Below are 23,434 nucleotides of genomic sequence, written 5' to 3'. Positions count from 1 at the left end.
CAAAGGTTATTCAAGAGCAGCGAATATTAGAGCGACTGCGATATAGCGAGGCAAACAGCCAAAACCATGTGTGTGTGCTACACTATACCGGTGGTCTGAAAAAACTACTCAACTTAGGGCCAAATGTCTCAAGTTTCGACGTAGACAGCAACGAGCTAGAGGAAGAAATGACTTCGCGGAACTCCTTATAAACTTTCGGAAAAAAGGAAATGACTGCTTAAATCCATATGCAGCAGTAAAAAAAGCATTTAACCAACTTATTTCAAAGGTAGAAAACGACTGTTGGGGGGAAAAGCCTTACGAATTGTAATGAAGATATACTATAATAGAGTAAGAAACCCACCTACATGTATCTCTCACAGTTTTACTTAAGATAGTCCATATTTTATTTTCCAAGATGCGAAAGGATGCGAGTGCCAATTCTTCAAATTAACTGCGATGAAATCACTGAAGTGCCGCTTGCAGAAAAACAATACGCGGTGAAAACAATTAAGATTTGTAAAGCACCCCGATCTCGACGGAATACCCAATTTCGTTACTAAACGTATAATTTAAGATAAGCCTACTTTGTTTCAAAACGTATACACAAGCTGCCTGAAGGAAGGGAACTATCCCAAATATTGGACTTCGTCATATCGGCTCTTATGTATGCTTGATACGGCTGGAAAAGTATTTGAAAGCGGCATGAAAATATACAGAAGGAGATTCCTATGCAATTCGGTTTCCGAAAAGGACGAAGCGCAGGGAATGCTATAAATATACTGTATATTAAAAAAGTGTAACGTGACTTTAAAAAAACCTTCAATTCTGTGAGGTTCCTGACTATCTTATTCGAATTGTGGCAAGCTATTTCGAAAACAGAGTACTAGTATACGACACAGAATTTGGACCTGAGACATACAAAGTTACAGGCGATGTTCCGAAAGGGTCAGTTCTCGGCCCTGTACTCTGGAACGTAATGTGCAATGGTATTCTAAGAGTCGCGTTGCCGAAAGCGGTAAAGATATTAGGATTGCAGTCGTAGTTATAGCGAAAACCTTTGACGAGGCGAGGAACAAATGTTATCAGTGGCATAGCTACAACTTCGGGCGCCCGGGGCCAAGGATGTTCTACCGCCCCCCTTTATCTACCTACCTACAAGTTTCATGAGGTAGTACGTACAAAAATGAATTTTTACAAAATATCTTCGATATTAAGTATAAAAAATTTAGAAACTAGAAGCCACGCAAATTCTGAAGTTCCAAAATTCTCACAATACGGTTTTTGAGGAAATTTTTAAATTTTTTTATTATACATTTCTTCAATGGGACTGGAAGCCTACAAGACGTTAGCGACAGCTTTAAGAATACTACTCACTATACCTGTATCAGTTCCACTTGTGAAAGATCTTTTAGCAAACTTAAATTGATTAAATCTTACTTGAGATCGACCATGAGTCAGAGTAGACTATCCAATCTTTCGAGTATCTCAATAGAATGTGAAACTGCTTCAACTTTAAATTACAATGATATGTGATTTTGCAGCGATCAAAGCTAGAAAAGTGCATCTTTAAGTTCTATCACTATTTTTAAGAAAGATATAAGACAAATTCAATACGCCACTGAATATAATAAAGCATTAGCAATGTTAATGAAGTGGTATTAATAAGTAGTCAGAAAGCTGCTAACAAGTGTGAGTTCGATAATTCTATACGCGGCGCCAATTTGGTTATCTGCTACTAGACATAGCACCTACAAGAAAGGAGTTGCTTCGGTACACAGACTGGTGTCATTAAGAACCTGCTGCGCATTCAGAACAGTATCGGATGATGCAATCAATGTTATATCGGGAAGACTCCCCACAGGGCTAACAAATCACCTAGCCAACATAAACAAGAACTGGCAAAAATTTTTGAAAAGTGGCTCCGGCAGTTCAATTCAAGCATATTGAATCTCCTTTCTGCATGCACTGCGAAAACTGTTTCGAAACGGCAGATCACGTAGTGGTGGAATGTGTTCGCTGTTCCAAAAGGAAAGGCAAAATTGGGAAACCCCTACCCATATATTTAAGGGACGTAGTAACTTTTACGCTCACTTCCCATCTAACAATGGATATTGTATGGGAGATAATAGTGTTTATTATGGAAAGGGTTCGTGAAGATGAAAACGCTGTCAGACCGAGAGCGCAGTACCGAGAAGCTGCAAACAATGCCTGTGGGGATGGAGGTGCTTAAGTGCATAATTGTTGATTTACACCTACCTTTGGCGTATCTATAAAACACACACACACACACATCTCATGCATACATACACACACACACACATGCTCCGACTTGTCTTCACATATAGCGCCAACAAGTGTTAATCCTCCAAATTGTTCAAAATCCAATCAACATAGTAGGTGACGCGGGTGTAAATGCCTGGCCAAGAAGCCATACCACAAGGCTGCATACCGAACGATACAATACCCACCACAAAGTGTGGTGAATTCATCAGACGGCCACGCATCGTCAGCGGCGCCCCGGAATCGCCCTGACATGTGTCCTGCATCGGCTGTCCGCCTGCACACAACTGTAGAGTCTTATTCACTGGAATTTGTATGGTTTGAAACTTTTGCGCACACGCGTCTGTATCCCAAATTAGCAGTGAGATTGTCCTTTTGACAGCACTGTAGGGGCTCACCTCTGTGCGCCCCCAACCAGCCACATCGGCATATTCATTTACAAATGTCATTTGCCGTAAATCGCTGGAAAGTGGCAGACAGATGGGTTTTATGGTCTCCGAATAGTTAACGTTGGCCGCCATGCGTATTAGTGCGATGTCATATAATTCCGATTGAGAATGTGGTATGTACTTCTCATGAACGATAATACGTTCGATCTTTACTTCCACAAATGGAGGCGCACAGTTTCTATTGCCATCGGCAGTTTCATAACAATCTGGATCTGTTCTGGTATCCCACTCACCGAGGCGTACGCTGTCAAGCTTCCACGTGGTCGGTATGCTCGGATTCCTAAGACAGTGAGCGGCGCTGAGCACATATCGTTGGTTGATGAGCACGCCGGCACAGTTCAGTGCTGTGGCATTGTATGCTAAATAGATATACAAAGATTAGAGTCAGTTATCTTCATAAAATTATCGGGAAACATGTTCTCTAGTATAGTATATTTGAAAGAAAATAAGTCGAAACCTTACCATAGCCCGAATGCACCCGTTATAGTGATTTAGAATTTTGGATCTAACTTTAAACCGTTTATATCAGTCATTATATGTATGTGATATTGTAAGTAAATAGTGTGGAGAAGTTTTTTAAAAATAATGTGGTTTGGCGCTGAAATAATGTGGTCTGAACCCACATAGCCTTAATAAAATTACTTTGGATCCCTTGATTGAGGTTTTCCCTGTACACCTAATGTATTAAATTTAGTCCCTTTGGTTGAGTTTATATCTCATAAACTACAGGTATATTGACTCAAAATGACCGACTCGAAGCAAAATGTAGTAATGAAAGTAATGAGTCTTTGACTCATAAATTAATAAAATTCCAAATTCGACTACAATACATTCACGGTGTCTTCGAATAATTAAAGTTGAATTTTTGTACAATATTTTCTAATATAAAGTTTTGCAACACCTGAAAGTATTTCCCCATCATTCATCGCACCTCCGGGTTTCTTTTTCTTTCTGCTCTAGAATCAGTAAATATTCGAAATGACTTTATTTTCTCCCCTAACTACAGAAATGAATTATTCATATATAGAACTTACGTCTCTGATACTTTATCAGTGCCGACCAAGGAAACTCATCCACTTGGGATTCCACGCCGCCGAAAATTCGCATATTGAAAGTGATTCCGCAAGTGCCTGGTGCTGGCAACATTTTACCCGATTCCTTATCTTTGTTTTCAGCATTTGGATTATCTCGGCAGCAGACCTAAGCAGAAGTAGACGGGCTTTAGTTTTTTTTGAATTCACATCAAATAGGATGGTCTTACGCGTGTCCTATCCGGTCCCGAAGTGGCATTAACATCAGATCCGCAGAAGCTATTACGCAAATGATTAAAGATATCATTGTCTTCATTGGCTTGGGCGAGTAGATTATATAGACTTGGGCAGTCCGACAACGGTACACAATGACCTGGTAATCCGAAAGGTGTATTGCAAACGCCATAACTCACCAACACTAAAAGAAGATACAAAATTATATTAACTAAAGAAAACGCTATTTTTTAAAAATAAAAGCTCACTAACATAGTATTTACAGTATGAAAAAACTCAACTTCCACTTTCATAAAGGAATTTTAAAATCAGCCGTTTTCGAGTATATTAGGTCTATGCCAAGAGATGGCTTAACCTGGTTATTATTTCATTGACATTGCCGCTGTTCTTCTTCTTTACTTCGATATGAAGAAAACCTCAGCCGAAAGTCGTCGCATATTGATGGAAGTTTATGGCAGACATGTTCTCATGATCTAGGGTTGTGCGGTGGGTTTAGGACCTCGTAAAAAATACCCCCAATGAAAAAAGAAAACAGCCTGCCGTTGTAAACTCGACTATAATCGCGTATGCGGTGTCTACGCCAATAAAGAAGAAGAACAAACTCTAGCGAACGTGACAAAAGTGGTTGGCAACATGCAAACACCGTGTTGATTTTGACTTGGAAGAGGAAGAACGTCCATTACTCTAGGAAGATAATTGCCAAAGACTAGAAGAGCTCACAAAACCTTTAAGATTCACTCAATCAGTTAATTCAAAACGTTTAAACGCAGGCGGATTCAAAAGCAAGTAAATTGGGTTCCTAATAAATTGAACCCAAGTGATTTTGCATGTTTGAAATGTTGCTCAAACGATACAAAGGAAATTGTTTTGTCATCGGATTGGGCCCATTGATGTAAAAGGGATCCATAACAGACTCCAAAATGCAATAAAAAAAAATCATATATAAAACCTGGCCGAGCCAAATCAACGGGAACGCGTTGGCGGCAACAACTCATCAAATTGAAGCAAACGATTTCCGTAAAACTCCCAGGACTTGCGAATAGACACAAGGCAATGGCTTTATATTATAACAACGTTCGGCCTCATGTTGCAAGACCGGGTAAAAACAATTTGGAAATCCGCGACTGGGAAGTTTGCCTCATTCGCCTTATAGCCTAGAACTTATCCCTTATGACTACCAATAGTTCCGGTCGATGCGAAAAGCTTCCTCTGAAATATGGTTCATATCAGAACAGAGCAACAAAAGTTGGCTTGACTCCTCTTTTTAGCGGGCGCCAAGCCATAGGCATTGCCAGAAAATGTCGTTGAAAATGTTATAGGTTCAGATGGACAATGCTTTGAATAACTAATATAACTAACATATGCTACTTTTCTTACGCGGCCGAAACCGTCTTCTTCAGGCTCAGTCCATTGACACGCCAAAGTGTGTTTCGACAACTTTTTAGAAGTTGTTATTAATTTTGAAAAATTAATTTTGAGCTGGCTTATACAAACAGGGTTTGTCCGGAAAGTAATAGGACTGAGTCGATTTTAAAAAATTTCAATAAATTTTACAATTTTACGTTACAATTCTTTAAAATTTTCAAAATAGGCTCCTGCGTCGATGCAGCGCTGCCAGCGCGATTTCCAAGCATGGAAGGCGTCACAGAAGGCATTCTCCGGAATAGCCTTGAGAGCCGGTGTGCATGCTGCTTGGATCTCCTCTGTCGTGTCAAAATGCTTGCTTTTTATCGGCCTTTTCTGCGATGTAGGGCGGCTCCGCAAGTGTTGGTACGGAGGCCTAAGTTAGGTAGCTGTTCACAAGAAAGGCAGTGTGAGCCAGGGCGTTGTCTTGGTGCAACTTCCAATCGGCTGCGATGTCTTTTCGGACCCGATTGACTCTTCCTTTTAGTCTATTTGGGATTTCTACGTAAAACTTGGCGTTGACGGTTAATCCAATCCAAATATGTATCATGACAAAAAAGACAATGAGCATCGTTTTCACTTTGGATTTGCTCATTCATCAGTGAACTCTTCCCGGCCTTCCAAAAAGGCCTAGTGCCACTGAGACACACCACTTCTTGCTAAAGCAAGATCATATCAAACGTCTCTGTCGCAGATTTACCGAGTTTCACACAGAGTTTGATCGCGTAGATATCTTTGCTCTAACGAACGCTATATTTTCCGCTTACACCACTCACAGAAACACGTAGCGCGAAAATGTTTGTCCTGACTCTCCAGATGGTCGGAGACAACGACAAGCCGCTAGGAACGCCGTCTACCGAATCTAGTCGGTGCGCGCACGCTCCGAAGTACAGCCGCGGCGGAAGAAAATCAGTCCTATCCCTTTCCGAACAAACCCTGTATATACTATTTGTCTTAGCAGGCGCATCGTCGTCTTCTTCAGGCTCAGTCCGTTGACACGCCAATGTGAGACTCGACAACTTTTTAGAAGTTGTTATTAAATTCAATACATTTTGAGCTTGCTTATACATATAGTACACATGTATGTATATTAAAAAAATATCATGAAAATATTCTTTATATATATACATAAGTATACTGGTTGAGACAACGAATAATTTAAGGTCGGTTCATCTTAAAATCTGTATATTCATTTTATTGCTCAACTTTGTACATCATTAGCTGTTCAATTACGTACATAAAAACATTTATTATTAGCAAAAACAAAAAAATTGTAAATACCCAGCCAACTTGTTCATGCAATGAGAAACATTCATTGTGGGCAAAAATAGAAACCCCATTGTAATAAAGGGGTTTTCAGTTACAACTGCTTGGTGTTCAATGCAAAAATGTTTCAGAATATTTTTTAAGTGCGAGTGCCATATAAAAAAGTGTAAAAATATTTTCTGCTAAATATAATGTTTTACCAATACCCTTCATTCGATATTCTTCGATATTTATACTTCTGTACATACATACATATATGGTATAACTGCAGTAATAATCTTTGCTTATTACTCCATATTTTTGTGTGATCTTCTCGAGGTTTTTTGAGGTTTGCTTAGATTCCGGGTATGCGATGATACTCACAATATTTTTATATTCCATAGAAATTCTTTTCAACACAGCGACATTTAAAATCAAGTAATAACTTTAATTCCCTAAAGATGTTTCAATACTGTCAACATTTTGAGAAAAACACACCAATCGAAAAAAACATCCGAAAGTTAATTATTTGGTTTCTTAAATAATCTGGATTCTTGTTTAGAAAAGTATCGTTGGGCGAAGAAAATAGTTGGAATCGGTTAGTATATTCACATTTATTTACAATTCACATCTGGGTGAATATTTAATGCGTTTGAATAATTAAATGTGAACACAGTTTTATTATTGATAAGCACTTCAGATTCTGTAATCACGAAAAATGTAGAAAAACACGAACACACAACCACATACAGAGCGGGAATCTCCATTGGCAATGTGGTTTGACTGGATACCTATACGTACCAGTGTTTACGGCCAGTATGTAGACAGCGACGAAGAGACACAACAATAGTTCAATTGCCCTAAGCATCATTGTTACCGAGAAATCACATATGATTTATTAATTCTATTTTTGTATATAAAAAAAAAATAAAAATATCGCTTTCGGGAAAATCAAATCCGCAGGTCGATGTGTCAATGCGTCAACTTAATAACATTCGTTAATTTTTAAGACACTTAGGCTGATACTAATCAAGTATTCAGAGGCTAATTATCGACACGCCCGAATCAGCCTAAAGCACTGCCGCCGTCTCCTAACCAGCAGCAACGCAGCTCAACCTCGAACTAAACAAAAATAATTACTGGCAGCTTCAAAAGCTTACGCTCAGTATTTTTGCACATAATCTCTATAAATAAACGTATGTATATATGCAACTAACCTATACATACGTTCTATATAGCTATATATATATATATATATAAGTAAGCGATAAGCTAGGGAGCTTAATCAGATGCTTTTAACATATTAAGGCCCTTTGCTTCTCCTTAAAGGAGTTTTATAGCAATATTCAGCTTATATCGGATATGCTCAGCCGGCGCCTCGGCTATATACTCCTATATATGTATGTGCTATATTTAGTATATTGTATACGTGTTGAGGTTTAGTGATAATTTTAAATTAATTTTGGAGGTTACTTATGTGTTTGTTTCCCTTTGAACCCATATTAAAGAGGAAGTTTTCGGCTGTACGAGTCCTTATGCATAAAGATTTAAGCAGAAATAACGGTTTGCTTGCACAATCATTTTGATAACGAGTTTTATTTTACTATCGATATATGTACATATGTTCATACACATGTGCATACGCGCCTAGGAGTCACACATATATGTACATATACATATATACAATAATGATTAATTTGTATTACTATAAATAAATTGAGTTTGAGTATTTCTCGGAAATTCTTTATAGTTTCTGAAATCAATTGAAATTCTAACTAAAATTTTAGTTATTGAATTAAGCGGGGTTAAATAAACAGGTATAAGGTATCATCACCATACCACCCCTTGATAAGTCTTCTGGCTGTAGAAAATAATGGTTGTCAAAAAAATCTTGCGGTATTTTCGCTAGTTGACGCTGAAAGCGCGTAGTTCTAGTTTTATTCGTCGCATCGGGTCATGCTATACCTTTTTGGAAAGCTCATTTCACGCGCTAACATTGATTGATTGTGGTTTCTTTTAAGTCGTTCGTGACTTATAGCGTCGCAAACATGTACTACTACGATAAAGGCAAAAATGCATCTCAAGCCGCCAATAAAATTTGTGCAGTTGGACCCGATACAGTTTCCATTTCCACCGCACAACGATGGTTTCAACGTTTTCGTTCTGGTGTAGAGGTGGTCGAAGATGCGCCACGCTCCGGAAGGCCTGTCGTCGAAAATTGCTGAATTGGTCGAAAGAGACCGGCATAGTAGCAGCCGTAGCATGGAATGAGTCATCAAAAATTCATTTAAATTTCAATAAAAAAAATAAAAAAATTCAATAAAAATACCACAAGACTTTTTTGACAACCCATTATATATAAAGTTGTATATGTTGTGCTCGCTACATGTTGTACTGTTAAAAATTTCGAGTGTACAGGGTTTGTCCGGAAAGTAATAGGACTAAGTCGCCAGCGCGATTTCCAAGCATTAAAGGCGTCACGGGAGGCATCTCCGGAAGGCATTCCCCTTTCATCGGCTTTTTCAGGCAAGGAAATAACATCTGGGTTTTAGAGCGGTTGCCGAAGCGTTGAGATGCCGGCCTAGGTTAGGTACCTGTTCACATGAAAGGCAGTGTCGCGGTGTTATTGCCACGTAAAACTTGGCGATGTCCAGGAGAAACAAATTCATGGTGGACGATGCCTTTGATGTCAAAAAAGACAATGAGCATCGTTTTCACTTTGGATTTGCTCATTCAATAGCGACCTCTTCCCGGCCCTCCAAAAAGGCCTAGTGCCACCGAAACACATCACGTCTCTGTCGCAGATTTACCGAGTTTCACACAGAATTTAATCACGTATCTTTGCTCTAACGAACGCTAAATTTTCGGCTTGCATCACTCACAGAAACACATGGCGCGAAAATGTTTGTCCTAACTCTCCAGGTGGTCGGAGACAACGACAAGCCGCTCGTTCGTTAGCTAGGAACGCCCTCTACCGAATCTAGTCAGTGCGCGCACGCTCCCAAGTACAGCCGCGGCGGAAGAAAATCAGTCCTTGTTACATTTCTGGGAAACCCTATACATTTTCTGTACATAGTGATCAAGTGCCAATGAGACATAGAACCGCTCGTAGTAATGAAAATATTGCTGCCGTTCATGCAAATGTTGCTGAAGACCTTAATTTGTCGATTCCTAGATGTTCTCAAGAATTGTAGCTGTCTTAAAACACAACTTGGCAAAAAGGATTTGGGGTCACTAAAGAACTGTCGCCATTGGACCAATGCAAACGTCGTGAATTTTCCTAATTTGCTTGGAACAACTTGAATACGATTATGATTAAAAAAATAATCATCTTCTCTGATGAGTCTCTCTTTCATGTGAGTGATGCGATAAATAAATAAACCCGTCCATTCTGGTGCGAAGAAAATCCACAAATTATTCATAAACAACCAACAAATTCACCTAATTGACAGTTTGTTGTGGTTTTTGGCCTGGTGGAATCATCGGTCCGTTCTTCTTTCGAAATGAAGTTGGTGACACAGTTGCTGTCGCTTGTTCGCGTTATAGATCGATGATAACCAACTTTTTATGGCCGCAATTGGAAGAAGTGGAACTTGACAACGTCTGGTTCCAACAAGACGGTGCTACGTGCCACACAACAAGTGCAACAACCGAATTATTGCGGGAAAAGTTTGAAGATTCGATTATTTCAAGAAATTGTGACATTGAATGGCCTCCAAGAAGTTGTGGTTTAACAACATTAGACTACTTCTTGTGGGGTTATTTGAAATAATTGGTCTTTAGCAATAAACCAGACTCTCTTAAGCTTTAGATGTCAATATTGAATATTGATATTCATGAGATAGGACTTGATTTAGTGGAAGAAATAATCGAGAACTGACTTCATCAATGTTCTCACTTTCCAAGTAAATTTTTGTACTGAAATGCGGTAAAAGCACATAACAGAAACTGATTTCTGACTTTTCTTGTAGACATGAAGTTCGATATCTTGGTCGGCCTTTTGATCCCAAATCTAACTAGTTAGTTACTCTAGTTCCTTTGCTTCAGATCACAGTACAAAGAGTAAAAAGTAAATCATCATCACTTGTACTACATATTGAGTGGAGGTATACATTCATTATGTATTCCACGAGGCCTTCTTGCTGGTATACGAAATAAAAGTCTTCATAAACTCCAAATTATTTACATATTTTATTTTAAACTTCAAGAAATAACAATGAAATGTCTACATAATATGATATTTTTTTAATAATTAAAAATATACAATCTGTTCTGCTGTTAGGGCTCGATGGCACCCTTTATCCATTCCACGTAGTTGCCTACGCGCGCATAAACACCAGGCCAGCCGTTATAACCACATGGTTTTGGACCAAAGGAAATAACGCCTGCCACAAAGTAAATAAAGCGATTATTTATTAACTCAGGCATCATCAATGGTCCACCAGAATCGCCCCTACACGAATCGATTCCACTTACGCCACCAGCGCACAATTGGTGCGTGCCATTGATTAAGCGATTGGACGACCTATAAATGATTTGACACTTATCCGTCTCCCAGATCCCCACACTAATAGCCAGTTTCACTGGCGATGAGGCGGCTTTGGGTTTATTTGTGGCTCCCCAGCCAGCCACTTCCATTGTGCTGTTCACGAACATGCTGTTACACAACTCGGTAGACGCCGGCAAACAGATCGGACGTATGAAATCGGTATATGTCACACTTTGCTCCAGACGCAGTAAAGCTATGTCGTAGTACTGCTCATTTGAGCTGCTTATGTAGTTGGGATGTGCTATTGCCTTTTCTACGCCCAATTCGATGAATGGCGGTGCGCAAGACTTCTTGCCGCTTATGTCCACCTCACAGTCAGGATTGGTCCTGATGTCCCATTCACCCAATCGAACACTATGCAAGACTGGTTCATTGTTCGAATTGCTTCGACTTATGCAATGCGCGGCCGTGAGCACATAACGGGAATTGATTAAACTGCCACCGCAAAGAAAGTCAAGTTCATTATTACCTGTATTTGAGGACAACATAGGTTTGATTAAGTAATATGAAGTCGGTTAGTGCGAGTATTTAATACCACATACGTGTTCTATATTGAAGTAAGGCCATCCATGGATAGTCTAAAATACGTGTCTTATTACCGCCATATATAAAGTCTGTAATCGAACTGCCGCATTCACCAGCAAAGGGTAAAACATTTCCAGGGCTCTCTTGACTATCGGTTCTTACATGTGGAGTTGGCTCTTTCAAGTGTTTATCTGGACAACAAACCTGCGTCAAAGATAAAGTTCAGGGCGTCTAATATATTTGAAATTATTTCATTGGAAGAAAGATTAAACTCGTAAGGCTATTGCAACAGTAATTTTAGCCGTTGCGGTGTGCAGAGACACGTAATTTTTTTATCTTGTATATACCGTTGTATCCCATAAACGGGCTCTTCGCAAAAAAATCTTCAGTAGCGCTCCTCAAATGAAAGAGAACTCAATCATAACCCCCTATACACGAAGCGTTGGAGTTTTCAAAAGAAAAAAGAAACCCGTTTACCAATAAGAAGGCGATATTGTAGGCGGTTAAGCTCCTACTTATCATTTCTCAAAGGTTAGAAATTTCGGGACTCGGTTCCGGCTTCCACAAGGTTTTCTCATTCGAAGTTTACCGCTTAATGGTATCGGACAAATGGCGGAAAGAATGCTTGGATAGGTGGATCGATTTTAAAGATGGAATTACGATCAGATATTTGACATTGTCTGTCTGGGGTTACCGGAACAAAACAGGAAATGGTATCGAATCAGGTTGTTGTTGTTCTTCGTGTAGCGGTTATCTGCATCCCTGTTTGGGAGAAAAACTGTCGCGAAAGACATCTAACGGTAGAACCAGGAAAAGAAGGGTCCAGCTTATCGAGTCGAAACCTAAGGGTTGCTCTTGGTTTTTTAGAAAACAAAACTCAGCGCACTGTTAGTACACGCATTACAGAATGCTAGCTCAATTCCAAGGTTACTCACCACAATTCTGTGCGAATTATCTTTGAAAGTGTTGTCGTAGCCACATTGACTTTTCCGAAGTTTTTCCTCATTTTCGGCATTCAAAGACCCAGAAATGATGTCCACAATAAATTGACACTCGATTAACTGCACACAGGTTCCGTTGCCATTGAAAGGTGAGACGCAGCGACCATAAGTAATCGCGGCTGTTGAAATACAAAATCGAATGGTCAATAACGAAAGTATAAGCCGCCAACAGCGCCAATTTTGTGATGGACTTACAAATGTTGGGTACAGTGTAAAAAATCGCAAGCAATGTAATCACAAATGCGTTGGTCAAATGCAACATTTTGCTAAATATTTAAACAGTAATAACAGCTGCAATCAATTTAAATATATAAACGAGTTCTTTAACTGCCACCAGTTGAGAACTTAAACACGTCTACGTCCAGTACCTATCACAGGCATTACTAAACTCTACCACTGACTTGAACGCAGCTGAGCTCGGAAAACAAGAAATAACACAACAGCGACTCTCTTTCGTTTCGTTGGTTCTCTCGTTGTATGCACCGCATGCGGTCTTGCTGACGATAAGAAGCCGACTATGAGAGCAGTGTTCTCCGAGTTATGTAATGCATGTTATAAACCTTACTCACGGCGTTGAGCTCTTCTAATTGCATTGTTAATCGATACGGAAGGTGTTCAGAAATTATAGCAAAAATTATTTCCATTTGATTGTGTCGTTTGAGTAGAGAGAATTCACCCGCAGCACCCAGTTTAACACATGAAAGGAATAAGAAGGTTTCTAGTCTCTAGTCGACGAGCTTTTAGACCCAATACATGTTGACTTATTTATGTACATATATTAATGCTGATGTTAATATGTGTATTTCAAACGCCGGGTGCTACACTCGCGCGTTTTTTTATTTTGACTGCTGAGCCATGCATTAATCAGTCATCATTTCCATTACTTCAGAAATAAATATGTACTTGAAAAATTGAAAAAAATATGGCAGCTAAGGCGAAAAGTATTTTCCCACTGATTGGATTTTTAGCTATGCATATATATGGTATTTCGCAAATACCCAGTATGAGTAACTCTCCACTTCTTCGTTATTGCTTTGAATTCGAATGCGACTATGATGCTATGCTTATTTTGTACTTGAAATTAAGAATAAAACTCCATTGTTTTTTTTTTTTTTAGATGCCCACCTTTTGTGTTGTTCATTGGTTTTATTCCAAATATTTAATAGTACCAAGGATAGGCCGTTATTTTTATTATATTGTGGAATAATCATTATAGTTGTTTAAGATACTTTTAATGTATTTTGAATCTGGGCTGCTTGAGTTATCGATTATACAAATATGTACGAGTTGTCTGTCTTTAGTCACTACAAATAACTATGATTAACAATTCAATGTAAATATTTTTTTTATATAAAAAAATTTTGGTTTTGCAATCTAGGTGCTGGCTTTTCTCTTATCAAAAAATAAACAATCGAATTGCAGATTCCAATTTCATACACATAAAATTAATTTACTTTCGCTGTTTTAAATTTAAATTCTCTTGTTGTTGCCGTATGTGTAAACTGGTTGAAAAGCTTCACCATCATCTCCCTCGCCATCATCGGAATCTTCGCTATCGAAGGTGTTGTCTGGAATATCGTACAAACGGATCATGGGCTTGTTGGGATCCTTCATAATCAGATATTTGCCATCCTTCTGTTTCATTACAATATCGATAATGCAGCGTAGAACACCCCAGGCATTATCCATGCTCAAATTAATTTGTGTGGCAAATTCATGTGGTTTAAATTGTTGAGTTCCCAGTATGACATGTCGTGAGGGATCACGTGGATTACTACGGGAAACATAACCTAGCTTCAATTGATCGGAACCGGCAAGCACAGCTTGTACAGTCCATTTGGCTAGTTTGCACGCATTATTACGCAATTCGTTTGCCAATACAGCGCCGCGTTGGGTATCCAATTTCTGACGCCATTCAACTCCATTCGCCAATTTTGAGTCCCATTCGTTTAATGCTTTGATCGATAAGAATTGAGGTTCTCCATTTGGTGATTGCAATACACCATCGTGCTCACAACGAGCAACTAAAACCTAAAGTGATTTAAGTAAATAATGAATTCCGCAATTTAAGCGTAATATTATATATTTGCTATACTTACAATGTCACTGCCCAAGTTCCACTTCTTATAACGGTAGCCAACACTGGCAACTTCAACATCTTCATCCTCAGTTATGAACGGATTGGCTTCTTGGAACTTATACTTAGGTTCCTTGTCGCCGGTTTTCAACACTTGTTGACTGAAGTTATGGTTAATGAATGTTGCTTCGATTGCCAAGTTTCGTGGTGAATTTGGAGAGCTATCGTCGTCAGTTGGTGGTTCAACAGACGTTTCATTGACGGTCAACAAATCAAACTCAGTGTTGTCACGCTTATCCATGAAGATTTTATCACCTAAAATTTTTGAGAACATGCCAAAAAATCAGTACCCTAAATAAATTAGAAAAGCTGACAATTAAACTCACCAAACTTCTCAATAACAATATCCCAAGAGTAGTTCGATCGTGTGGAACACATAATGGTGGCCAAAATAGCATCGGTAGCAAAAACGTTGCCCACAGTTTTGGAAAGACGGCGAATAACGGGATCATCGGTAGTTGTGACAGTATGAACAATGCGATCAATTTTCTGCAGCGCCTTCTCATTCTTCACATTGATGCGGTCATAAGTTTTGTCATAGTATTCAAGAGTACCGCAAGTTATTATGTCCTCACCCTCTTTGATGTTTGGCAGCGAAAGTTTCGTCAGACGTGGGAAGTCCATTTCTTCAATTGAGGTCCAGTCTGAACGGACAGCAACAGATGATTCACGAATCTTAGGTGGCACACCACGCGATCCGAACTTTTTACCCATACCACGGCGAGGATCGCGGGCTTTGACATTTTTGCCACCCAAAGTAGTCATACCAGAATTCAATCCACCACGTTGATTGCGACCACGGGCGGACCTGTAGCGAGTGACCATTCTTTACAAACATACTTTATTATTAAAAAAATGTGGAAACATACCTGTTGTTGCGCATGTTCGAACGGAAGCGTCCACGTTGATGAGGTGGCTTCTGTACGCGAGCCGTATCGACGAGATGGAAAGTAGTCTCATCTTCCTCATGATAATAAGCATATTGATTGCCAGTACCGAAGGACGAGGCATACTTATCTGTAAGAGTTAATCGAAAAAAAATTTAGTATAAACATTTTTTTGCATTGGTTGCGAGTTGTCATAAGGTAATATGAGCTCATTAAAAATACGGAATTTTTAAACTTTTACAAAAATGTTAACGAACATTTGATGATACCGCAAGTATGTATTCATATCGTAGCGCAATACAACTGTATAAGTAAAACCATTTGAATAAAATACTATTTTCAATTTATTTTAGTCTACCTAACAAAATCACGAAATATTGTACAAACGAAATTATTGCTCGTCTCCGTTTATTTCGTTATAAATTAAATGTAAACAAACACATTTTTTTTTTGTTTTTGCTATTTTACAGAATTGCAATCAAAATACCTGCAAATTTGACATTTCTCTTTCAAGGGAAATTTTATGCTTGCAAAGGTGAATATGGCTGCCACGATTCAGCAGCCAGACAACCACATAACCTCACAATTTAAAGAACCAATACCTGTTCCACAATTTATACAACATATTAATATAAAACTTACTTTGATATTTCTTGTCGTTATTAGAGCTGCTGGTCCAATCACAAATCTTCCCTAGGCGATCGCTTTTGCTGAACGGTTGGTATGGCATATCGCGAAAAGTCTCCGGCAATTCACATGGACCCCAGCCATTTTCATTAAATTGCACTGTTGGCTTTTCGAAGTGCGGAAACTGTTGACTAGTATTTATAGTCTCACCCATTGTTGTTATTTTCACTTAATTTCACGAAATAAATGAACTTTTTCTAGTAATTTAAGCACTTTTCTTACTACACCGTTCAGCTAATGACAAACGAAATAAAAGGAAAGGAATACGTCAATACGTCAATACGCCGAGCAGAAAACCTACCAAACAGTGCTACCATATCACCAGCGTATAAAGGAAATTTTATAAGCTTCTAAGGGTGGCCAGACTGTAATGATTATAGATATGAACGCTAGGGAAGTGCGTATCAAAAAAGTTTTGTCCTATCATAATAACATAAATATTTATTTTTTTTAATATATATTGTTCGTCACTTGAAGTATATTTAACATTCAGTCAATAATTATGAGAACTTCATTACTATGCTTAACAAATGAAAAAATTTTAAAAACAACAGTTCTATAGGAATGATTTTAGCAAGCGATTTGTCGCTGAAGGATTTATCTTAATATCTCCCGTAAAGATAACGCAATCATCTATATACAAAATGTATGCACTTTCTAACTCTAGTAAGATATCTTGTATACAATTCGATTTAGGATTTCTTTATTATATTATATTTCATCCATATTCGAATATAAAATTCCTTTTTATTAACACTGCGGTAAGGTAATATTAAATTTGTTGTTGTACTCGCGGCAAAATATTACCGGGAAGTTGTATATGAAGTAACGTTGGCGCCAACGGTCAAATTTCTGTAAATAAAAGTGAACATTATATTAATTATTAAATATGTATTTAAGTACTATTTTTAAGATTTTACATCATCGAATGTTACTGATGGCACGAAAGATATGTCCAGCGCGTCCGTCATTTCCCCATATTTTTTTAATATATCTGGAGTGCTACGCGTAGATTTACATTGCTTCACCGCGCTCACATCAATAACCAAATTTTTAGCACACTGTCATAGATAAAATATTTAATAAATTAGATTAAAATAGTATGTATTTAGTATATGAAAGCTAGAAGAACTGAAATGGTCTTAACGGTACTTTAACAATAACCGTGGTGAATTTATAAAAAGTATCTCAAAATATTCAGATTCATGAGATACGTATGTACATATAATCATTATCTACTAGTTTTTCCAACATTGCCAAAATAGTATTCCTACTCGATAACTGAATATAAACTCCTATTTTGGCTCATGCAGATACTTGCCTCATCCAGACTTGTTGCATGACCCGTCAATAGACATCTTATCAATTTCATCTGGTCATTCACATCATTGTGCTCCACAATGCAGGCGTGTAGTGCATTTAATTCACATTCGCTGCGTCCATGTTGGCAATATAGTGTTGTTATATTCGTAGTTGGGTCTGTCCATGCCTACAACAATTGAAAAAATCGTAAATTGTAGCTTAAAACAGATGCAGTCTGCATAGTTTCACAAACAAATAGCTTTTACTTGAAAATGCACTGAAAGCAAATGATAAATGCATCAACTAATGTACACACATACGAACACATGCGTGTACGTACATTTACTCGCAAGTGCATAACCGTCATACCGTAACTTTCCCATATGGTACTAGTTGAAGCTCCGTGTATTTTATCCAGTCGTTGATAATCATCGCGTCGTAAAGTGAATTTCGTATGAATGCTCTGCTATCGGGACAAAGCGTCTCATAGTAAACACCAACCTTTAAGCGTTGATCTGCCGTTGGCTGTGACGAGGACTGCAAGTGACACATACATGTATTAGCATAGGTAAGATAAAAAATATATTTTTCTTCATTTCTATTTATAGATTAAGTATTTAAGGATACCACTATAACATTTTGTCACACCTAATACATTTTCTTATCGCACGCATTTTTAAATGCTTTCTAAAACACCACCTACATACTTTCGTAATTGATTAAATATTTACATAACTACATATGTACATATGTATGTATCCATCTCGCCTGAGCTCTTTTATCATCGGCTACATACTCACTTGGACTTGAAACGCTATTGTTGCACGTAATAAATATAAAATATAAAACGCTGATAACACGGCAGCACACTGTTTCATTGACATTTTCGCTTTGTTGCTTTTTACATACATATGTATGTATGTCTGGATATATTTATTTGAATTATTTCAGCTTTTCTATGACCACTTTACTGTTACAGAGCAAATCACAGACTGGACATCATATTCCCAGCACAGAATATATTTTACTAAAATCTGGCGATTTCGAAATATTTAATTCACATGCGCCACAAACATCTGCAATTTAAATTCTCCAAATACTAGATAGTATTAATAAAGCGCCAAATTGAGGCACGTAGTACTTACATATAAAACTGAATGCATATTTTCCCAGTAGTGAATGGAGGTGAAGTATAACTGTCTCTTTTTGAATGATTTCTGTACTTTTAGTGTTTGTAACATGTTACACCTCAATGGACTTATAATTTGTAGTTATAAAAATTCGCTACTAAATAAAAATATTATTTTCCTTGAAGTAGTGCAACCTCTCTCCACTGACTACTATGTGTATCCAAGAATTTTATTTTTAATTTTTCCATAATTGAAGGAAAGGTCGTGCAGCAAAATATTAAATTTGAATGATGATGAAAATTGGTGTTTTGTCAACTAATTAGAGTCTTCAACGAATTATACAACACATATAAACTTTTTCTGTGATTTCATACTTTTGTCACCGGGTTCGTAACGAAAGTTTGCGATGTGAAATGAAGAATTGTTCGTATAAACAGATATAGGAAATATTTAAGAGAAATATTTTTATTAATTATCTTGGTTAAAACAGCTAACCACTTTAGCTTATTATTACATGAAGAAGAGTAATATATGAAGACTTATAGAAAAGCAGACCTTCCACATTCCCTTTAAGCAGTAGTGTGTTATTATTTTTCCATACTTCAGAACTATAAGTAAATTTCATAAGATTTAGACTGTTAATTAGTATTTAGACGTAATGACAAGCATTTTACTATATATTTAATAGATAGTATCAAAGAACGTATATAATATTATTTTCCCATTAACTACAAATATTGCTTTGAAAAAAAAATAAAAATGAATTAAAATGTATACAATTGCAATTGTATTCATAAATATGCACAAAACCTTTTCATTTGAATGCATGTGTTTGCATAAAAACGTATAAAAATATAGGCAAAAGAGCTAACATACGCCTGTAAGAGCAATATATATTTCTGAATATAATTTTTATTCAATGCTCAGCCAGAGAACATTCTCTGTTCAAGCGCCACTGTTAAAATTTCTCTTTCCGAGCAGCAGTGGTGAAACCCGTTCATCTTGTTGAGTTAGCCACAAATATTTTTACGTTCTTTGCGTAATTACAATAGTTGGCAACGCGATTCTAGATTTATTATAGTTTTTTGGGACTTCTGGCATCCTTAAGATCTGGTCGAATTATGTTGACATTTTGCTGTGGCATGCACTGCATCTATTTACTTTAAAGATTTAAGTACATTAAATAAAAGAAATAATATATTAAAATACACAGTTTTCAGCAAACTCAGGAGGATAAAATAATACTAAACAAAGATCATGTCTATTGAAATTGAATCGGCTGAGTAAGTGTGGTTGATGGCAACTCGTTGCCCCGCTTTGTAGCGTAAAATTTGTATATATATGTTGTAAAAATATTTATTTCAGTGTTATTCGTCTAATACAACAGTATTTGAAGGAATCCAATTTGTATAAAACCCTACAAACCCTTCAAGAAGAGACTAGTGTTTCATTGAATACGGTGGACAGTGTAGATGGCTTTGTGCAAGATATCGTAAATGGTCACTGGGACACCGTGCTGAAAGTGACACAGTCACTAAAATTACCTGACAAGAAACTTCTGAATCTTTATGAACAAATTGTTCTTGAATTAATAGAGCTGCGAGAATTAGGTGCAGCGCGCTCGTTGCTTCGACAGACAGACCCTATGATTATGCTGAAACAACATGAACCAGAGAGATATATACACTTAGGTACTTATGAAGCGGTAGTAATATGTCTTTATATATATTTTTAACCATATATTTTTAACTTAATATGCAGAAAATATGTTGCAGCGAGCATATTTCGATCCGAGAGAAGCTTATCCGGAAGGAAGCAGTAAAGAAAAAAGGCGAGCCGTAATAGCGCAGGAGCTCAGCGGGGAAGTGCATGTAGTACCATCATCCCGTTTATTAGCTCTGCTAGGTCAGGCCTTAAAATGGCAACAACACCAAGGACTACTTCCACCGGGAACAACAATCGATTTATTCCGCGGTAAAGCTGCAATGAAAGACCAGGAAGAGGAAATGTTTCCTACACAAATGTTTCGCCAAATTAAATTTGGCCAAAAGTCACACGTTGAGTGTGCGCAGTTTTCACCTGATGGACAATATCTAATCACTGGAAGCGTTGATGGCTTCTTAGAGGTTTGGAATTTCACGACTGGTAAAATACGTAAAGATCTCAAATACCAAGCACAAGATCAGTTTATGATGATGGAACAAGCGGTATTGGCGTTATCATTTTCAAGGGACTCTGAAATGGTTGCTTCTGGTGCGCAAGATGGACAAATCAAGGTGTGGCGTATTATAACTGGACAATGTTTGCGAAAATTCGAAAAGGCACACACGAAAGGCATTACTTGTTTACAATTTTCGCGTGACAACAGTCAAGTGTTGAGTGCTTCCTTTGATTACAGTATTCGTTTGCACGGCTTAAAATCTGGCAAAATGCTGAAAGAGTTCAAAGGTGTGGAAGGAGTTATTTTGGAGTGATTTACTTTACTGAACTTATACAATATTATTATTTTGGAGTGATTTACTTTACTTAACTTATACAATATTATGCGCAGGTCACACGTCATTTGTAAATGAGGCAACTTTTACGCCAGATGGACATAACATACTCAGTGCTTCTTCGGATGGTACAGTGAAGATTTGGTCATTAAAAACCACCGAATGTGTGTCTACCTATAAACCGTTAGGAAACGAGCTGGCTGTAAACACCGTACTAATATTACCTAAGAATCCGGAACATTTCATCGTTTGTAATCGATCAAACACTGTGGTTATTATGAACATGCAGGGACAAATTGTTCGTTCCTTTTCATCGGGCAAACGCGAAGGAGGTGCCTTCATTTCAGCCACTATTTCACCGCGTGGCGAATTTATTTATTGTGCTGGCGAAGATCAGGTGCTCTACTGTTTCTCGGTTACATCTGGCAAGTTGGAACGTACATTGAACGTGAGTATTTATTTTGATTGCTCCCCACCAAACGTAAATATGACTAATTGATAAATATTGAACAGGTTCACGAAAAAGACGTCATTGGTCTTGCTCATCACCCACACCAAAATTTGTTAGCCACTTACAGTGAAGACGGTCTACTTAAATTATGGAAGCCATAAGCATAGATGTAGTTGTAATTCTAAGATATTCATATAATTGCTATGAAATGAATAAACCAGTAATCAAATAAAATTATGAGTATTGGGTTAGAATTACTGTAACCTGGTCGATCACATCAACAAAGCAATAATAATTGGTCACGCTATGATTAGGTAAATTGATTTCAATTAAGCCTTATGCAAATTCCTCTTTACGTCGGCCATTTACCGTATCAATTGAAACACGTAAATATGTATAGCGTTGAAGATAAGTTTATACAAACCCACATACATGCTTCATCAGCAAAAGCTTCTAATCGTTGATCTAAAATTGAGCTAAATCTGCCTCAGTTGTGACTTGTGAATATTGCGGCGTAGACGTTGGACTTAAATTGCTGAAACGATGAAGAGCGAGTGCATTATCGAGAAGATAAGAAATAAATTGAAGGATTCTAATCCTGATCGTCGCACCGTTTTAAGTGTATTCCAGTTCAATTTCACTGACGCCGATGGCAAGCTAATTAAAAGTGTGGGTGAGTGTAGACACACAATTATTTGTGCGCTGACCGCAATTGTGGCAGGTATTAATTGATGTTGTTATAGTCTTTGATTTTAAAGACTTAAACATCTACGATGGCACAACAGACACGGCGGATGCGGAAATCACTATATCCGATGATGACTTTTATTTAGTGGGCACAAAGGAGACAACATTCGACAAACTCGTGTCCGATGTAAGAATAATTCTTGAGAAATTGTGTTTCTGTTGGTTTTAATATTGCAGATTTTAGAATAAAGCGCTGGTCAAGGGCGATATGACGGCCATTGACAAGATGCTGGGCAAGTTTCGTTCGGCTGCCGATGAAGTAAAGTGATTAAGGAGAGATTTTGCTCAAAGCTGCTAAATTATTCAACCATTTCTATTAAACAGTCGCTTTCCTAAAATGGCATTACGATACAAACACCGTTCATATCCATACTTATATACACTCCATACTTTATTATCTAATTAAATACTAAAATTGTATGACTGCTAGATAGTAATAAAAGCTCATACTTGTAAACATGCATCTTAAATTTCTTCCAAGCTAAATTGAAGTTCGGTTGCATTGGCTTTTTACCCTCTGAAAAATCATACCTTTGTAACATTTTTAGGGGGATATGTATTAAGCAGTTGGCATTATCCAAATTTCCTTTACTTTCGGTATGAAAATGGTACCACAAAACCAATATGTAAAATTAGTGAAAGTCCCACAGCAACATTATAGAAGTAATTGAAGGTTACTTTGAAATCTTAAAGCGAATTGTGATGTTTTTATAAACAGTATTAAAAAAGTCATGATACATATATATCTGATGAGAAATATATGTTCTTAACTATAGAGACACTTGCGTCTACTTATATCCAGTTGCAAGTCCTTGATCCCGTAGTCCACTGATCAAATTATCTTAAAACCAAAAACCAAAAAAATATATATTAATGGTATCGATGAAAATGATCGAAG

At 37.5% G+C, this 23,434-nt stretch overlaps 6 protein-coding genes across 7 annotated transcripts; 2 read left to right on the top strand and 4 right to left on the bottom strand.

The window, feature by feature from the left end:
- Positions 1–1,805: 1,805 nt before the first annotated feature.
- On the bottom strand, positions 1,806–7,728 carry LOC120766392 (serine protease easter-like). The gene is made up of 4 exons (XM_040091834.1): positions 7,427–7,728; positions 3,973–4,160; positions 3,746–3,911; positions 1,806–3,070 (listed from the first exon to the last, which is right to left on the bottom strand). Exons 1-4 carry the CDS (start codon positions 7,494–7,496, stop codon positions 2,340–2,342), a joined length of 1,155 nt encoding a protein of 384 aa, XP_039947768.1. The 5' UTR covers positions 7,497–7,728; the 3' UTR covers positions 1,806–2,339.
- Positions 7,729–10,793: 3,065 nt separating this feature from the next.
- On the bottom strand, positions 10,794–13,101 carry LOC120766491 (serine protease easter-like). The gene is made up of 4 exons (XM_040092043.1): positions 12,896–13,101; positions 12,635–12,819; positions 11,717–11,903; positions 10,794–11,643 (listed from the first exon to the last, which is right to left on the bottom strand). The coding sequence occupies exons 1-4, from the start codon at positions 12,960–12,962 to the stop codon at positions 10,904–10,906; spliced, it is 1,179 nt and encodes a 392-aa protein (XP_039947977.1). The 5' UTR covers positions 12,963–13,101; the 3' UTR covers positions 10,794–10,903.
- Positions 13,102–13,858: 757 nt separating this feature from the next.
- LOC120782171 (eukaryotic translation initiation factor 3 subunit D-1) lies at positions 13,859–16,669 on the bottom strand. Its single transcript, XM_040114307.1, has 5 exons — positions 16,367–16,669; positions 15,707–15,854; positions 15,164–15,645; positions 14,800–15,092; positions 13,859–14,731 (listed from the first exon to the last, which is right to left on the bottom strand). Exons 1-5 carry the CDS (start codon positions 16,563–16,565, stop codon positions 14,171–14,173), a joined length of 1,683 nt encoding a protein of 560 aa, XP_039970241.1. The 5' UTR covers positions 16,566–16,669; the 3' UTR covers positions 13,859–14,170.
- Positions 16,670–16,976: 307 nt separating this feature from the next.
- LOC120775942 (GILT-like protein 3) lies at positions 16,977–18,742 on the bottom strand. The gene is made up of 5 exons (XM_040106355.1): positions 18,514–18,742; positions 18,083–18,250; positions 17,733–17,900; positions 17,332–17,472; positions 16,977–17,263 (listed from the first exon to the last, which is right to left on the bottom strand). Exons 1-5 carry the CDS (start codon positions 18,622–18,624, stop codon positions 17,162–17,164), a joined length of 690 nt encoding a protein of 229 aa, XP_039962289.1. The 5' UTR covers positions 18,625–18,742; the 3' UTR covers positions 16,977–17,161.
- Positions 18,743–19,963: 1,221 nt separating this feature from the next.
- On the top strand, positions 19,964–22,029 carry LOC120774510 (WD40 repeat-containing protein SMU1). The gene is made up of 5 exons (XM_040104205.1): positions 19,964–20,126; positions 20,209–20,534; positions 20,605–21,291; positions 21,395–21,786; positions 21,852–22,029. Exons 1-5 carry the CDS (start codon positions 20,101–20,103, stop codon positions 21,948–21,950), a joined length of 1,530 nt encoding a protein of 509 aa, XP_039960139.1. The 5' UTR covers positions 19,964–20,100; the 3' UTR covers positions 21,951–22,029.
- A 213-nt stretch (positions 22,030–22,242) lies between these two features.
- LOC120774517 lies at positions 22,243–22,995 on the top strand. Of its 2 annotated transcripts, none has more exons than XM_040104225.1 (3): positions 22,243–22,462; positions 22,548–22,663; positions 22,721–22,995. In XM_040104225.1, the coding sequence occupies exons 1-3, from the start codon at positions 22,333–22,335 to the stop codon at positions 22,802–22,804; spliced, it is 330 nt and encodes a 109-aa protein (XP_039960159.1). In that variant the 5' UTR covers positions 22,243–22,332; the 3' UTR covers positions 22,805–22,995. The 2 variants fall into 2 exon arrangements, with proteins under 2 accessions (XP_039960159.1, XP_039960149.1); XM_040104215.1 differs by having other exon boundaries at positions 22,250–22,462; positions 22,533–22,663.
- The last annotated feature ends 439 nt before the right edge of the window (positions 22,996–23,434 follow it).

Source organism: Bactrocera tryoni, chromosome 1 (genome assembly GCF_016617805.1).
Source record: "Bactrocera tryoni isolate S06 chromosome 1, CSIRO_BtryS06_freeze2, whole genome shotgun sequence".
In the NCBI taxonomy this organism is placed as follows: domain Eukaryota; kingdom Metazoa; phylum Arthropoda; class Insecta; order Diptera; family Tephritidae; genus Bactrocera; species Bactrocera tryoni.
The sequence above is the reverse complement of the archived record's forward strand: the minus strand, read 5'-3'. Positions and strand labels throughout refer to the sequence as shown.

What these genes read in the sequence shown, in the direction of transcription:
- LOC120766392 (XM_040091834.1), bottom strand. Translation starts at nt 7,496, where the DNA reads ATGATGCTTAGGGCAATTGAACTATTGTTGTGTCTCTTCGTCGCTGTC. An exon ending in CATACTGGCCGTAAACACTG is followed by an intron (nt 4,161 to 7,426) that starts GTACGTATAGGT and finishes ATCTTCTTTTAG; the next exon opens with TGTTGGTGAGTTATGGCGTT. An exon ending in ACTGATAAAGTATCAGAGAC is followed by an intron (nt 3,071 to 3,745) that starts GTAAGTTCTATA and finishes ATATCTATTTAG; the next exon opens with CATACAATGCCACAGCACTG.
- LOC120766491 (XM_040092043.1), bottom strand. Translation starts at nt 12,962, where the DNA reads ATGTTGCATTTGACCAACGCATTTGTGATTACATTGCTTGCGATTTTT. An exon ending in ATAATTCGCACAGAATTGTG is followed by an intron (nt 11,904 to 12,634) that starts GTGAGTAACCTT and finishes TCTTTGACGCAG; the next exon opens with GTTTGTTGTCCAGATAAACA. An exon ending in CTTACTTCAATATAGAACAC is followed by an intron (nt 11,644 to 11,716) that starts GTATGTGGTATT and finishes CCTCAAATACAG; the next exon opens with GTAATAATGAACTTGACTTT.
- LOC120782171 (XM_040114307.1), bottom strand. Translation starts at nt 16,565, where the DNA reads ATGGGTGAGACTATAAATACTAGTCAACAGTTTCCGCACTTCGAAAAG. An exon ending in TAACGACAAGAAATATCAAA is followed by an intron (nt 15,855 to 16,366) that starts GTAAGTTTTATA and finishes TAACTCTTACAG; the next exon opens with ATAAGTATGCCTCGTCCTTC. An exon ending in GGAACTTGGGCAGTGACATT is followed by an intron (nt 14,732 to 14,799) that starts GTAAGTATAGCA and finishes AAATCACTTTAG; the next exon opens with GTTTTAGTTGCTCGTTGTGA.
- LOC120775942 (XM_040106355.1), bottom strand. Translation starts at nt 18,624, where the DNA reads ATGTATGTAAAAAGCAACAAAGCGAAAATGTCAATGAAACAGTGTGCT. An exon ending in CAATAGCGTTTCAAGTCCAA is followed by an intron (nt 18,251 to 18,513) that starts GTGAGTATGTAG and finishes TGTCACTTGCAG; the next exon opens with TCCTCGTCACAGCCAACGGC. An exon ending in ATGCAACAAGTCTGGATGAG is followed by an intron (nt 17,473 to 17,732) that starts GCAAGTATCTGC and finishes TATCTATGACAG; the next exon opens with TGTGCTAAAAATTTGGTTAT.
- LOC120774510 (XM_040104205.1), top strand. Translation starts at nt 20,101, where the DNA reads ATGTCTATTGAAATTGAATCGGCTGA. An exon ending in ATTGAAATTGAATCGGCTGA is followed by an intron (nt 20,127 to 20,208) that starts GTAAGTGTGGTT and finishes TATTTATTTCAG; the next exon opens with TGTTATTCGTCTAATACAAC. An exon ending in AATGCTGAAAGAGTTCAAAG is followed by an intron (nt 21,292 to 21,394) that starts GTGTGGAAGGAG and finishes TATTATGCGCAG; the next exon opens with GTCACACGTCATTTGTAAAT.
- LOC120774517 (XM_040104215.1), top strand. Translation starts at nt 22,333, where the DNA reads ATGAAGAGCGAGTGCATTATCGAGAAGATAAGAAATAAATTGAAGGAT. An exon ending in CAAGCTAATTAAAAGTGTGG is followed by an intron (nt 22,463 to 22,532) that starts GTGAGTGTAGAC and finishes ATGTTGTTATAG; the next exon opens with TCTTTGATTTTAAAGACTTA. An exon ending in TCGACAAACTCGTGTCCGAT is followed by an intron (nt 22,664 to 22,720) that starts GTAAGAATAATT and finishes TGCAGATTTTAG; the next exon opens with AATAAAGCGCTGGTCAAGGG.